The 16,435-nt window shown below is 39.9% G+C and overlaps 1 protein-coding gene across 3 annotated transcripts in view; it reads left to right on the plus strand.

Annotated features, from left to right (window-relative positions):
• Positions 1 to 16,435, plus strand: part of UBE3A (ubiquitin protein ligase E3A) — a 90,180-nt gene that overhangs the window by 44,245 nt on the left and 29,500 nt on the right. For all 3 annotated transcript variants that reach the window (XM_045005182.1, XM_045005164.1, XM_045005173.1), the window contains one exon: positions 12,371 to 12,681. In XM_045005182.1, coding sequence (XP_044861117.1) covers positions 12,371 to 12,681 — 311 coding nt within the window. The remainder of the gene's footprint in view (positions 1 to 12,370; positions 12,682 to 16,435) is intronic.

The following is a 16,435-nucleotide window of genomic DNA, read 5'->3' on the forward strand; positions in this document are numbered from 1 at the left end:
TTTTCCATATTGATTATTGCAGCTTGCAAGTTAGCTAATTTCCAAAGCAGCATGATAGTAATAATTAGATGTGTTCCTGTTTGTAAGAGCTGAGTAGAATCCAGGGCTGCTGACTTTATTGGCCCAGGGTGTGATTATTTTCAGGTTAACAGGAGGCATGGTCTAGTTATGCAGAAATGCTCATTCATACTTCAAAACGAAAAAGAAATTTTAAAAAAGGCTATAAAACTATTGAAAAGTAAATAAATTCTTTTGGACCTTCCTTTTCTACAGGTCAGCAAGGCACTTCTCAGCAGGACTTCTTTAAATTCTCCTACAGTTGGGAAGAAAAACTCCAGAAAACAAAAAAACACACACACACATATTATAGATATAAGAGCCTAGCTGACACATGAAGAGAGAGAGTCCAAAAGAATTTAATAGAGGAAGGATGACTCAGTGGTTAAGGCAATAGTCTAGGAGTTAGGTTTAAATTCAATTCTTTCTCTGCCACAGACTTCCTGTCACATTAGACAGTCTCTCTGTTTCATATTGTCAGGATAAATGCGTTAAAGACTGCAGGGTGGTCTGCTGCTGTAAAATACCTATCATGCATAGAAAGAGAAATGAATCAAAACTGTTTCCTTTCAACAGTTTGGCAGCCCCATTTTTGTGTTTTTCTAAGATTTTTTCCTTGTAGAACTTGGAGCTGAAAGGAATCTGAGGCTGCCATGTTTGTTTTACACACAGACTAAAAAATTTTGTTACATGAGCTAATGAGACAGTGATTGGAATCACTCTGATTATTCAGATCCCTGCACTTGGGCTAAAAATGATTGTTAGCCAGTCAGATTATGAGGATCTGCATATTTTTGAGCAATAACTATACAATGATTATTGATATCACACTTGCAGAAATAAAGAACCTGGAACTACATAACTAAGAAACCACATGGTTATGCATCACCAACTGCAGCATTTCTGCAGTCTGCCAGACAAAGTTGCTCTTAATACACAAAATGGTACATTTTGTTTGTTAACCAGAATCAGAGTGCCAGGAACTGAATATCTGATCTACATAATCATTGTACAATTAGAAAAATAACTGCAGTATTCAGTCCATGTACTCCAGCTAGTAAAGTCTGTCAGCCAGTTAGAATGCAGGGATTTTCATAATCACTTTTCAGTTTTGCTAATTGCACTGTGAATATGCAGGTTGATTTACTTTAGTTTACTATAATTTCTCTACTCGGATCCTAGACTCTGTTAAAGCCGTGTGCCAGCATCACAGATGGCCAAATGCTTGTAACTGACTTCAACTAAACAAGGAAAACTTACGTTTTATTTGTTTGATATTTTCCCCTCTTCATGTGACTGCCAAACAGCAAGAATTGATATTTAAAAAAAAAAAAATGAGTCTCTTTTCTTGGATTTCCTCCTCCCCTCTCTCCAGTGCAACAGGGCTCTTGTCCCCATAATAACTTTCATTTCTCCAAACATTTTGGTTTCATTGGATTCCCACTTCTAGTTCCATACTTCCACAGTACAACTTAATTGACTCATACTTGTCAAGTTTTTGTCATAACTGTTCTTTTCACAGACCTCATTCAAGTGCCTGGTTTGTCCCTGCTATCTTAGCTGAGTTGTCTCATCCTTCCTGCCCACTTATTAAGTTCACACAATATCCCTTTCTAATTTCCTCCTTTGATTAGTCTTACTTTCAAAGCCTGTTCCTGCTTAATTTGGGGTGGCAAGATCTAATTGCCTGCCTCTTCAGTACATCCAGGTTATTCCCCTGATTCTCGCACTACATCGGATCTCCACTGATGCCTCTCCCAACCTTTCAGGGCAGGTGTCCTGTCTCTCCCAGCCTTTCAAGGCAGGTGTTGACAAGACATTTCGTTTCTGTGGCCCCCCATCTCTCTCCTTATTCTTTCCGGTGTCAAGACTTTGAAATGCTAGGGATTTTGAGCCCTCCTGTTTCCAACACTACAGCTTTTCTTGTCGTTGTGCTTAGTGCATAGTTGTCTCTTTGATGCTTCATTTCTGTTGTATTATCGCTTTTGAAAGAATGGAAGAAGGAAGACTCCAGCAGCTTCCAAAAATATGCCCAAACATATGCCCCTTACAGAGAGGCATGAGTGTTACTTGTCTGGTCAAGGACTGTGTGGTCTTACATCATATCATCTGCTTTCAGATGTCACCCTGTGCCTTCAATCCTGAGAGTGGCCAATAGCCATCCCAGTCTCTTCCAAAAATGCAAGTAAATCCAACACATAGCTCAACACTCTGGCCATGGCCTCTGAATCAGACACCCAAATTTAATGCAAAGACTCTTCATTGGCATCAGTTCCTTTCTTGCAGGTCTAAAGAGAGGCTATATCTACAGTAATACTTCCACATCAGAGTCTTGCACAATCCTATGTTTCACTGTCACCAGCCTGTACTAGAAATTCCACACAGCGCCCAGGCAGCACATGCATTCAAAGGAAATCAGTGCATTCGGGAAGCGACTGATTTCTTTGAAATGTCATGCTCTGTTCATCAGGAAAGCACAATTCATCTTTCCAACTCAGAGCCATCACAGCTCTTGATATCTGGTAGCAACTTCAGTAATCCTCCACTAAGTGCCTGTTGTTCTCATTGCCACAGCCAGAGAAGCTTGAAGGTCACGTCAAGACTCTCTTCAGGACTGAGCTGCTTCAGCTGCCAGCCTAAAATGTGTTGCTGCACAGGTTACTTGCAAAGCCACCACCTTTATGAAGCATTGTTACCCAAAGTTGTCATCTGAGTAGGAATCCATTACTGGATTATTTATGTTACAGAACCTGTTCCCCATTTAAGGTGCTTAAACTCTGCTCCCTACTCCCTCCAGTAGGTATTATTTGTTTGGAAATAGCTCTTTACTTTCATTCTGGGACTCTCTGGCATTTAATCCTCAATTTTTCATTGTTGGAAGTACATTAGTTCCCTATTTTAAAACAGTTTGTTTTCATATTTCCAAATTAGTCCTTGGTGTAGTTTAGAGACAATCCTTGAGCCTTTGGGTTTCCAAGAGTGGGAGTTTAGTGGGATGAACATCTTTTGGAGAAAGCAAATTACTTACCTGCAGTTCTTTTTCTTTGAAAATTTATTGCATAATTTAACATCTTGCTGTGAAGTTTCAAGACTAAATTTACAGTGGAAAACTTTGTTTTAAAATACAGATGTACAAAAATAAATATGAATATACCTGGCACACTGCATGAAATATGCACATGAATATAAAGCAAATTTAAAATATATCATTAGTTTACCTCTCACCAATCCTGCTCCATATACACTCTGGAGGGTTATGTAATTTATTATAGGTCAGTCTTTCTTTGTGTGTTTTTTAGTTGTTTTTTTATTTGGGAGTTTCTGCTTCCTGCTTTCAAAAAGAACTAACTTTAGGACTATTAAAACTTGGCCCAGTATCCTCTCTGTATGGACATCAGTCTGTTGCAAATGTACCTAACTGCTGTGTCCCACATGCATCTTGTATCACCTGGGTCTTGGCAGAGTCTAGTACAGGGGTCGGCAACCTATGGCACGCATGCCAAACACGGCACGCGAGCAGATTTTGAGCGGCACGCAGCCACCTGACGCAGTCCTGGCCCTCAACCCCCCCCCTCCCCCCCCACTGTTCTCCCCTGCGGGGGCAGGAGGCAGAAGCTTGGTTCTGTGGCAGCCAAGCTTCCCTCTCCCCCGCTTCTTTCCCCAGCATGGTGCTTTCCTGCCCCGCCTCCTCTCCTTCCCTGCGCCAATCAGCTGATGGCCCTAGCGAGGGGGAGAGGGGAAGAGCGGCAGTGTGCAGGCAGCTCTGTAGAGGAGGCAGAGAGAGGTAGGGACGGAGCCTTGGGGAAGGGGGTGGAACAGGGCATATCCCTGCCAGCCCCCTGCCATGAGCCGCTCAGTCTTCCCTGATGCCCCACACACACTCAGTCTTCTGTCCTACACCCCGCACACCCCCAGCCCTCTGCCATAACCCCCTTGAACCCCCTCACACACTCAGCCTTCTGCCCTGCACCCCCCAGCCCTCTGCCCTGAATTCCCCTGACCCCAACACACACACAGCCTTCTGCCCTACATCCCCACAGCCCCATCCCTCTGCCCTGAACCCCCACCACATACCCAGCCTTCTGCCCTGCACCCCCACATCCAGCCCTTTGCCCTGACCCTTGAACCCCCCCACACATCCAGCCCTCTGCCCTGCACTCCCCACACACCCCAGCCCTCTGCCCTGATCCCTGAACTTCCCCCCCAGCCCTCTGCCCTGACCCCTGAAACCCCCCTCACCCAGGTCTGGGGTCCCGGCCGCAGGCCGTGCTCAGCCCGCTGCTGGCCTAGGTGAAAAGAACCCCAGGCTGGCAGCGAGCTGAGCAGGCTGGCGGCGTAAGATCAGGACTTTAATTTAATTTTAAATGACGCTTCTTAAACGTTTTGAAAACCTTGTTTACTTTACTTACAATAGTTTAGTTATATAATATAGACTTATAGAAAGAGACCTTCTCAAAACGTTAAAATGTATTACCGGCACGCGAAACCTTAAATTAGAGTGAATAAATGAAGACTCGGCACACCACTTCTGAAAGGTTGCCGACCCCTGGTCTAGTAACTGTTTAGCTCTGGATCTGACAAACATACTTGGAGACCTCTTGTCAGAGTCCTTCATTGGCATGTGAGACTCTTCTGTGCAGACTCCCCAGACCTTGAAACCAGTGCTTTATATCTCCCTAGCACCCAGTTGCTTACATACACTTTCCCAAAGCTCTACCTAGGCTGTGGACAACTGGGCTTCTACTTTAACTAACCCCTATGGGACAATATAGCAGGAAAGCAAGGAACTTAGGCTTAGCAAAAGTATTTCTTTAGCACAGAAATTCTACTCTTAAAAGTATTGAAGTTACAGATTTCTGAAAACAACAAAAAGTACCAAGGCACACCCTCCCCATGTCTGAGCTTTCCCTTTTGTGAGTCAGAGGTTGGTCACTGTTCAGGCTGAACAAAGTCCCTCTTTCCCTCTCTTCAGCAAGTCCTTACAGACGGCTATGGTTGCTCCCTCCCACCCCCGGCCTTAAATAGCCTGTCTTCTTGCCATGTACTCCACTGGAACTCTCCAGCCCCCTGCCTCAATTGTATATGCATCCCCTGTGGGCCCCCTCTATAGAAAAAACATTGTTCCATGGGACATGCATCCGACAAAGTGGGTATTCACCCACGAAAGCTCATGCTCCAAAACGTCTTTTAGTCTATAAGGTGCCACAAGACTCTTTGCTGCTGTTCCATGGGAGTTGGCCAGCAGCTTAGAGACCATCAAATCCAGTAGCTTGATGGCTTTTCGGTGATAGTCCTTCAATGAGGTGGTGCAAACATCTCCTGGGCAGAGCTGCTGTCTGGAATGCAATTCAGTAGGCTTGCCTTGGGCAAGTGTAGAATACAAGTTCAATGCATAATACGAAATAGAGTCTATAATTTGATACAAACATAACCCACTTTGTCACAAGGACATAAGGGGCAATTTAGGCAGTTGGCTGAGGCATTCAAAAAGAGCACATATAGGTGTTTTGGAGGCATGCAACATCTGTGCAGTTTCCCACATGGCTTAGTGCTGCTGTAAGCTGACCTGAACATAATTCAATAGGATAGAAATTTTTAGAAAATAACAAATATAAGAATGATTTTTCTGTAATTGTCTGCATTATTTGTTTGCTTTGGGAGAATTCTAACCACCATCAGCCCAATTCAGTTTTGAAACACCACATGAAAAATATTTCTACATTTACACTGGGGACAAGACTTTTTAAAAAATCATGGAGAGTGAGGGATAGAGAGGATATAATACTTAATATTTTATATATTTATAAAACCATATACAATATACAGACTGACTAATCCTCACAAGCCCATGACGTTAATAGGCAAATATTATCCCCTTTTTCATATGGAGACAAAGTTGATGGTGACTTGATCTAGTCCACACAGCTAGGGGCAGAGTCAGGATTAGAGCTTAGAACATTCCCAATTATCTGTCTTGTGCTCATTCCTTAAGACTTTACTAACTGAAGAGGCTGAGGAGGAAGAAAACAGAGAGAGGAAATGCTTGAAATGTTTTTAAATAACTATTTTACCTTTCAGCAGTTTGAAGCCTATTTTGATTTTGTAATCTCTTAAAGTATCAATAAAAAGTAATAATCATTCCAGTCTTGATTCCAGAAGGCTAGTATCCCAGGTAATCAAATGGAGTCCATCAGTTGAGAAGAGTCTTCTTTCTGTGAATGCTTTCCCATGGTTGATCATCCCAAAATCTTCCACAGAGCACCAGTCCTTGAGCCATCTATTCATCTTCATTATTTTGCCACATCTTCACCCTCCTTCTGTAGGGACTGAAGATCATTTGAGCTTCCACGTCTTTAAGCATCTTACCAACCCTACTGTAATTATCCTTGATCTAGTCCATTGGGAATCAAGCAAGGTCATTCATTCTGACATGCAGCGCAGTCAGTGGATTTTTTTCCCCCACTCCCATCAGGATCCTTTTGAGCTTCACGTCCACATCTTGTATCCTTGTTCCTGACAGATAATGAACTCTTCTGTCTCTATTAGCTCTAGTGACAGGACTATCTCCATTCTCTCTTCTGCAAGGACTGACTGCCCTTCTTTTCTTCCTCGACATCCCATCTGCCTGTTTCTTCTCCTCCTTCAACTCTCTTTCACCTCCACTAGCTGGTCTTTTCCTTGTCTTCATGGTCACATTCTTCCATTGATCACCCTCCTCCTCTGGCAGTCTGCCCTCCAGATCCTTTTGTGGACACCTGATGAACAAATATTTAGTTGTTTGTGCCACCTCCTCTTTTAGATTAAATCCATCAACTCCCCATCTGAATTCTGTCGTCATCTCCAGTCCTTGAATCTTTTCTGCCATGAAGGCTCTATCAGGTAACAGTTTATGCATAAGTAGCTTCCATCAGATGTACATACCACAGCTGCCACATCTGACCATCTTCTTTGTCTCCTCTCCTCCTTGGGACACTTCTAGTGTGCTGCCTCAGCAGTCATCATTGTCTTAACTTTGTAGTCCCTACTTCTAGGGAGGGGGAAAAGAGGACAAAAATCCCCCTAAATGCCTGCCTCCAAACTTCCACATACATTTCACTGTTAGCTGCTAGTTGTTTGTTTCAGCTACAGTTGTTTCCAGAAGTACACTATAAAAATACTATAGCTGTATCAGTGATTTAAAGTTTTGTCTTACAAGATCTCCTGTTTGCCCTTTATTATATAAAAAATAAATGAAACAGTAATTCATGAATTAAAACATCAACATTTTAAATGATTTTTCTTCCATTTTCTATATAGAAAATGGGCACTATTTTCCTTTTACTTCCATAATTTCCACGTGATGCCTGTTGACATCATTCACTTGTTGGGGATAATCTAATGCAGATTTTTTTTTCATTGTGCTTGTTAAAGAAAGGAATTAGATAATGATAACGCTGCCGTGGTACTTTGAATTCCTACTGAATTAATTAATATAAGAGATTGTAAACTTCAGTGAACATTAATGTATATGTTTTTCTAAAGGCATTAAATAGTGATGCTGCTCTGTTCAGAAAAGAATAAAAGTTAGCATGCACATAATGTGTAATCCTTTTTTTTAAATACCCACCATACTCTATACTGTTGTTGTGCTAAGTTACTACAAAATCTTTTATTATGCTTCATTCAAAAATGTGTTATGTAAATTGAACACTTAAAGGTTGGTTTTTTTGTACAAGTTAATAACCTAGGCTAACACCAGATAACACAACTTTGGAATTTTACTTGTGAATTCCTTATTCAAAACAAAGCAGTAGACAGAGATGTGGTTTTAAATTTCTTCTAAAGCTGGTAAAATGTTTATGTAGCTCTCATTTGCTTGGTTGCCTAGTTATGTATGTGTTGCACTTACATGTTTAGCTTATTCACCATTTCTGTGCAAGTGTTGAGTTATTTGAGAAATGCAGATTCATGTGCAATCATGTATTTAAAGTATATACTCTCTCTTTTTATTATGAAGAAACTGTTCTTGAATTGTTCAATAAAACAAATAACCCCCCATAATCTATTCCACAATTTGCATATGAGCCTTGGACATGCTATATGCTATGATCTTGCAACCCAAATTATACTACTGAACAGACAGACAGAAACTTATGAGGCTAGTGCCTAATAAAAATAGAAACACCTCTGAACTTGTAGTTATTTGTAACTGAATTATGGCATATTTATAAAGAGATGTCTGTAAGCATTCTCCATTATTCTACAAAAACAGTCAGTGTAAGTTAAAGTTTATTTAAAATAAAAACCAAGATTTCAGATATTTCTTTGTAATATCTGAAAGCAAAATTATGTCTCTGATTTTGGGGAAATTTACACACACATTTCTGGAAGAACTAGATGTGCCAGGAGTACTATGCTATGAAATATTCTGTTTCATTCAAACCGTGTACAGATGTAGATATTAGTATATAACACTTTTAAACTGAGCGGAGTCTATATAGGATTTCTACTGTCCTGCTTGACTTAGGGCTTGTCTATATGTGGAAATTTACTGGCGTTCTTATACCACTCTAGTTGCACTGATATAATTCCTTGTGTGGACACATATTCTGGAATAAGAGGGCCTCTTTCCGTGTTTAGTTTGTCACTTCCACACACTTTTTTAGCACAATTTTAACTATATGGGTTTAGATACAGAAAAATAGTTAAAATAGAAATAGAAAAATAGAAGTATGTTTAAATTGGTACAAAAATAGTGTAGATCAGTCCTTAGTGTCAACATTAATAATGTCATTGCTGATCTGTCTCCAAATAGGTATTTATATTGCCCCTCCATCGTTATCAGATTTTGTCATTATACTTGCAATAACTCTGAGATACGCAAGTATTAAAGACTAAAACCCTGTGTATACTACATATTCTTCTTTGAGTGATGGTCCTAGCTGTATTCCACACATCGTAGTAGTGTCCATTGACCTGCATGTGCGTGATGCGTTCCTTCCTGCTCCCAGCCAAGGGTATAATAGGTAGTGCAAATCAACACCACTCCAGTTACTTCTTACTGCTGAGTTGGAACCCCTGTTCCTTCATGCTCTTAGTTTTGCTCTGAAAATGACCACTCCTTGTTCAGTGTACGTAATTTTAGATAGTTGTATTTTGTTATTTTAGAGATAGATAGTAAGTAAGTTGTAGTTCTCCTCTTCGGGGAACATTCCCACCCAGGGGAACTATGCTCTGGATTCCAGGATTTAAAAATTTTCTCCTGCCCTTGCTCACTCTCTGAGCGATGAGCACCAGAGATGCCTTTACTGCCTTGAGAAGGCACATATCACGGCTCGCTGCTCCATCTGCAGGTTCTTCCCACCCCAAACCGAGGACACTTGAGAGCTTTGCCTCCATAAGTACTTGATGGAGAAAGCCATAAGACCAGAACCACTAATACAGCATCCGTCTCCAGCAGTGAGCATCCCTGTGAATATGTCCCATGTCCTGGATCCATTGGTACCAAAGAAAAAGGACAAGTCCCAACATGAAAGTAAAAAAAACTTACTCTCACAGGCATAAGAGCAGATTCCCAATGCAGACTGCTCCTAAGCACAACATTTCCTCCCAAAGTGAGATGTGCATGGATCTGACCGGACCAGTGCCCAATAATTGCCCTGTTTTGTTCATTCCCTCTGAAGCATTTGACATTGGCCATTGTCGGAAGACAAGATACTGGGCTACATGGACCATTGCTGTGACCCAGTAGACCATTCTTATGTTCTTAATTGGTCCTTTCCTCTACATTTAAATATATAAGATGCTAACCTACACTTGAGTCTAAATAGGCTGGATCTAAATGCTCAGAATAAGGAGGATTTATACTGGTGTGTATAACACCCAAAGAACTACTAGGCACTTTATAAAAAACAAAGATTACGCCAGAGATCTTGCAGTCTAAATTTAGACATGATTAAATAAGTGAGCATAACATTGCAGGGAATGGTTTAAGGAAGGCTAAATGTTACAGCAATAATATTATGTGGCTATTGTTGGACCATCACGGTTTTATGTAAAAAATTATCTTGTATGTATCATGGAAAAATAGTCTTAAAGAGGGGTATGAGATATGAAAGAAGTAGTGGTTTGGACTTCATTTGGGTACGTGTTCCATGGTGGGAGGTGGTAAAAGTAATGCATTGTAGTAATCGCAAGAGAAGCAAACAAATGAGTTATCAAGGCAAGCTCTACACTTTCCTTAGTAAGCTAAAAGCAGCTTTAATGTTTGGTTTTAAAAGAACCACATACACTATGAGAAACAAAGATCAGTTCTAATTTCATGTATATCTATCCACTTCCAAACATCAAAATCCCCTACTTCTAACATTACGGTCTCCCAAATAAATGCATCTAAACTGTGGACCCGTTTTTACAGTTTTATATTTAAGGTTTGCAAAAGTGGGGGAGGGGTGGCTGTAAAAAGTTGCTTTAATTTTGTAATGTTAATGGATACAAGGTGGAAAAAAATTTAAATCAGTGGTAGGTTTTCCAATGTTGATTTTTATTTTTATTTTTTGGACTGGTAGTTAAACATTTCTAATCTGCTGGCTTATCTATCATCTGCAATAGTTGACTTGATTTTGCTGGCACATCTCTCTTTTTACTTGCTCATTTAGGCTCTGTGTGATGTATCTGGGATGTTTTGTATATTCTCTTGGTTCTGGGCTCAAATTGGGCTTTCAGAAAATCAAGGTGACAAATTGTGAATACACTTGTGTTATAAAATGAAATATTTGAAAAGTCAGTCGTCTTTAACTTGTACAGTGCTTGTTAAGCCCTGAGTTCAGTATTATGTTTTCTCTACAAAAGTTGAAGAAAACATCTAAAAATTTGCAATAAAATGTTCCTTATTCAGTTTTAAATATTTGTCCTCAGCTATTACATGGGGAGGCAGAATTCTGAACTCGGGGCTTGATAGATAGATTAAATATTTATAGTTTGTAACCCGAATCTAAACGTAGTTTTTCATTTTCACATGGATAATATTTTATCTAAATCTTGTTGTTAGACAAGTGTAAAACTCTAGGAAAGGATTGTAATGCCTTACAGAACTATTTGAAGGCATAAGTAGAATTAAATAGTAAAATATAAAATAGAACCTTGCTCATTCACCCTTTGATGAAATGCAGACATGCCGTGGAAGCAGATACTCAAGTTTTTAGTTCAGTGTAGAGCAGTGAGGTTCTACAGCTGTTCTGGGCGCACAGCCAATGCTGGTGACAACATATTTCCACTGTCATCTTTGTATCTAGATGTATCTGTATCATTCATTGCCCAGTTACAGGATTTTTGTTACTGACAGTGCTAGGCTCAGATGAGTTTCCTCTTTGCAGCTTGTCACTTCAAAAAGAAACCAGGGAGAAGGAGGCAGCCATATCTTTGAAACTGTACATGGCACTAGGTTAGTATCTATTTTAGAAAGTACTGCACCACCAAATATAATCAGAAAAAAAAAAAGAGAAGGGAAGATCGGTTGAAAGGATAGTCAGGGGTTCAAATGCCTTATTTGAGCCAGGGGAAATAGTTTTTTAGACTTCAGCTCCACTTTTATTTTATTCTCAGCAGTGTAATTGCCCTGAGTATTAAGTAAATAAACATAGGACAGGGTTCCGTTTTTGCTCCTGGAATGCTGTAAAACTGGAAATGTAATTTTTAAAGGATCTATATCTCGCTGGTTTCAATGGGAGTAGAAAGTGCTCAGCACCTAACAGGATCGGGTTCTAAATTAATCAAGGGGTGCTTTTCAGCTTGGACAGACTTAATGTCACTCTAGCATTTTTATAAAAGAAAACATAAACTTACAAGACTTTCAGATTGTGTGACAGTGTCATGCAAGTGCTTATGCAAGGTGTTGATCAGCCAACCAAGTGAAATGTTGCCTGTAACGTGACAGAAGACTAATTCTAAATTTGGAATATCGAGATACTTAGCTTCAGTTAATTTATACCTCAGTTTTAACTGAGTGAGTTAGTTTCCCCCAGCAGAATTTTCATAGTAAACTTAAGTATTACATTTGAATGTAGAACTGAGAACTTTTAGTGCTGGAGAAACATGGTAAAAACCTGCTTCTCTTTCAGTTTACATATGACCTGCAACTAAATTGTGCATTAAATATACTTTCTTTTGTCAAAATGAGAATCCTGCATTTTCAAAATCTCCTAATGCGTGTCCTTTGATTCAGAAGTGTTTTATTTCATGTCTGACTAATCTCTGCTTTGATGATAATTTGAATGAGCTTTGTATGTGAAAGCCGTACTAATCCTTATGCTTACTGTTTGAATGTTTGGTACAGGAAGCGAGCAGCTGCAAAACATCTAATAGAACGCTACTACCACCAGTTAACCGAGGGCTGTGGAAATGAAGCCTGCACGAATGAATTTTGTGCTTCCTGTCCAACTTTTCACCGTATGGATAACAATGCAGCAGCCATTAAGGCCCTCGAGCTTTATAAGATTAATGCAAAACTCTGTGATCCTCATCCCTCCAAGAAAGGAACGAGCTCAGCTTATCTAGAAAACAATTCCAAAGGTGCCCATAACAATTCCTGTACTGACAGAAAAATGAACAAGAAGGAAATGCAAGGCCCGAGAGATGACTTTAAAGGTAAGGCATTATAGAATCTTTATAAAATAAAAATCCCTAAAAATGGTGGTGTTGGAAGCTTGTAGATTTCTTTCTCATGTCCAGTATATAGATCTAAAATTACAACTCTAGGTATCATCTGTGAACAGTTATACAGGATTCTGGGTTGGAAGCAGATACTGTAATAAAAACTAGTGATTTGATTATTAGGATGTTCAGAATTGTTGGATAGCAAGTAGTGGTTATGAATATCCAACTACTATAACATTGGATACTGGTAGCCTGTATGGAGGAAGGGAACGAGAACTGTACTGGAGTAGGCTAGATATTGCGGGAAATTGGATGGAGATTTCTGGAGAAAAAGATGGGGTTATATATGGAAGGAGAAGGCATTGAATTCAAGCACTGTGGATAAAATGCTGGAAAGAGAGCTGCAGGTTTGGTGTGGAGGGGAAAGAAGCCAGGCCATGACTGTTGCTACATAACTGTTTAAGTATTCGGTATTTGGGCTGCATTTTAGAATAAGATTTTTACAAATACTACAAAAGGGCTGGATTCATGTCCAGAATTGATTTCAAACTGGGTATTCATCACATCCCTGCTAAAATATATGGGTGGGTTGGGTTATTATGGAAACATTTTTTCTTTTGTCTTAAAATTTCAAAAGTTAGTGTTGTCATGTGCTAATGTAACAGGTGCTTCAGTACTGCCAGTTTACTGCTCAGTCACATGACTCCTCAGTTGAATAGATTCTCAAGATTGCACTTTTCATTTTTGGCCTCGGAATTGTGTTTGGGAACAGACAGGTAAAGGAGGAAAGGAACAGCAAAAGGGCCAGCTTGGTTTAATGGTTTTCAAGCTTGGGTGAGGCAGAGCTGGTCAAAATAGAGTTGATTCTAGAGTCTGGGTTTGAATTGTACCTTCCTTTGGTACTAGGATGAGGAGGATTTATGGCCAAACTCCAGAAAACCAGCCAGTTCTTACACTGTGGCTTTTTTGCTGAGCCTGTTGATATTCCACACACGCAAATCATTAACTTACAGATAAGGTTGCTACAGTAAACACAGAAATTTGCTGGCTTAATGTCCTAAATAAAAAGAAAATAAAAAACCTAAGGAAGTATAATATTAATACCTTGGTTAACGGAAAAAATACCAGTCTGTGGAAAGATCTTGTTTAGACCTACATCTATAAAAGCTAAAACATATGCTAAGACAAATTCATTTGTAAGTTAGAGATCTGAAAAAAATACAGCATCCCATAACTGTCCCATAAGTGTGTTTTGAACACTTAAACAGCTGAACCTATTTACTTCTGGCTTTCCAGAAAATTACATCTGTACTCCGACAGACTTGTGTAAATTTGGTTATGACCAATACTTTACTTTCATCCCTAGCAAAGACTGAAATCCCACATTAACAGAAAAACCCAAAGCCTTTAACTGTGGATCTGCCCATCACATTTCCAAAATTAGTATTACTAAGGTACTGTTGCAACAGGTTGTGCAGACATGCAAGTTGGGATTCACTAACAATTAACTAAAAGGAAGGTATAACCTTTTTAGCAAAGAATAAAGGGATGTATTGCACCTGTAGTGTACCATCCTGTTTGTTTGTAATATTACAACACCTAGAGGCCCCCGTCAGGATTGGGGACCATTTGTGTTAGGCACTATATACAAAACATAGTGAGAGATGGACATGGCCCCTAATTTCTTACAGGGTGGGGAAAGGGAACCAACATTGAGACAGAGTGATTGTTGCAAGTGTCATGTTCTGCATTTTTGTGGTGAGGGAATTCTGTCTAATCTATATCTTTAATCTTTCTATATTTAACAGTGTGTTTTTAGTTTCTCTACTTCTTCACAGCTATGTGCATAGATTCTAGACAGTGGTTTCCTTGGAACTCTGGAGGCAGACCAATCCTGTGAGTCGCTGCTTCAGGCTAGGCCCCAGCCACTGCAGAACCTGCCAGTATTGACCTGTCTCCATAGCTGCTTGGACAGACTGACCATCCTCTGCAGAGCATTAATGCCTAGAGGAAAAAACTTCTGAAGTCCGTTTGAGGCTCCCAACTAGCTTTGGAACCAAAATTTCCTTCTGAGGAATTTTGAAATCCTGAATTACTGCAGTGGTCCTTCTGCAGCTACAGTTGCTGGGGAAACAGCAATCAAATTTTAGAATGCCAAGGAAAAGGGTAAGCAGCTTGCTATTACATTTGATTCTGAATGGCAGTTTTGAAGCGACTAAATTGAAAAGCTCAACAGCTTCCCCAAACAAAGCCCACCAAATCCGTTGTTAAACAACCATATGGGTTTGCCTTAGCCGTCTGTGCTACTGACCCTAAACCCAACAGTGAGCTTTTCCCTAACTCAGGGCAGTCTCAAAAAGCTGCAGCCCCAATTCATAGAAGAAAGTGGGGGACCTTTGTTTCATTTGCTGTTAAGGAGACAGACCATTTCCTTTTGGTCAGGTCACTTCAGGAAGGGAGTCACATCAGCCTCTGTCTCTTCAGTCAGCCCAAGAGAAAGGAGCAACCCTCCAAGGAGTTAGCAGTGCTCCAAGAGCAGCCAGGGGAGCAGTTGTGGCAACTACTGCTAGAGCTTCTGCTGACTCATTGCCAAAAATTCTCTGTGGGGTGCATTATGCTGCTGCTGCTGACCATGGCCATAGCACCATGCTGTTTCTGCTCATGGACAGTACAGAACATCTAGCACAGATGATGGAGTAGAAACAAATGGTCAGTTTTTAACAAGGCAAAAGATTGGCAATGAGATATCCCAAAGTTCCATGTTCTGTTGTTCTTTAATATGTATACCTTCAAGATCTGGAAAACAGGATGAATAATGAGGTGACAAAATTTGGAGATGACTCACAATTGTGGAAGTTAAATGAGACAAATATCAGAAAGATGTAATAAGACTAGATAAATGGGTAAATAGTAGCAAATAAGTCACTGTTGAAAATGCAAAGTAATGTACTTTGGTAGAAATAACTTGAACTACTCATATTGCGGGGTCCTAAAAAGTGTGACCATGCAGGAAAAATATCTGGGTGGGGGGGTCAAGAGCTCAGTGCAAATCTCTGTGCAACGTTTAATGACACTCAAAAAAGCAAATATGAAGATGTATAAAGTATGCGCTAGAAAATATTTCTGAAAACAATATAATGCCACAATATAAATAAACACTCTCATCTGGAATGCTGTATTCAATTCTGATCACTCTCCAAAAAAAAAAAAAGGCAGAATTAGATGTCCAGAGATGAGTGACACATAGTTAGAGGCCTGAAAAAGCTTCCGTATAAAGAGATTGAAAAGATTGTTTTGTTTAGGGAAACTCCTAAGAGGGGACACGATAGAGACAAAATAACAAATGGTGCAAAAGTGATGGATCTGGGGATCTTATTTACCCTTTTCATAACACAAGAACATTCAATGAAATTGAAAGGCACAAACACTTAATGATAGAAGGAAATACTGTGCATGAGACATAAATGGAACTCATTGCTATAAAACATCGAGACCAAGCGAATAATACTTTTTTTAAAAAAGCGTCATCTTTTTATATGGGTAATGTGAACCATCCATAATTGCATGAGAGAAGGTGAAGGTGAAAAAAATTGGAAGGGATATATAATCTCATATGTCTAGCACTAACTGATAGGAAGTGCTAGACATACTTTCCTATGGTCATTTTATTCTGTAATTGTTCGCTACGGGAATTCTTGCATCTGGTGCTGATAACTATTGGAGACAAGATATTGGACTGGCCTGG

The sequence above is a fragment of the Mauremys mutica genome, chromosome 1, assembly GCF_020497125.1.
Source record: "Mauremys mutica isolate MM-2020 ecotype Southern chromosome 1, ASM2049712v1, whole genome shotgun sequence".
Taxonomy (NCBI): domain Eukaryota; kingdom Metazoa; phylum Chordata; order Testudines; family Geoemydidae; genus Mauremys; species Mauremys mutica.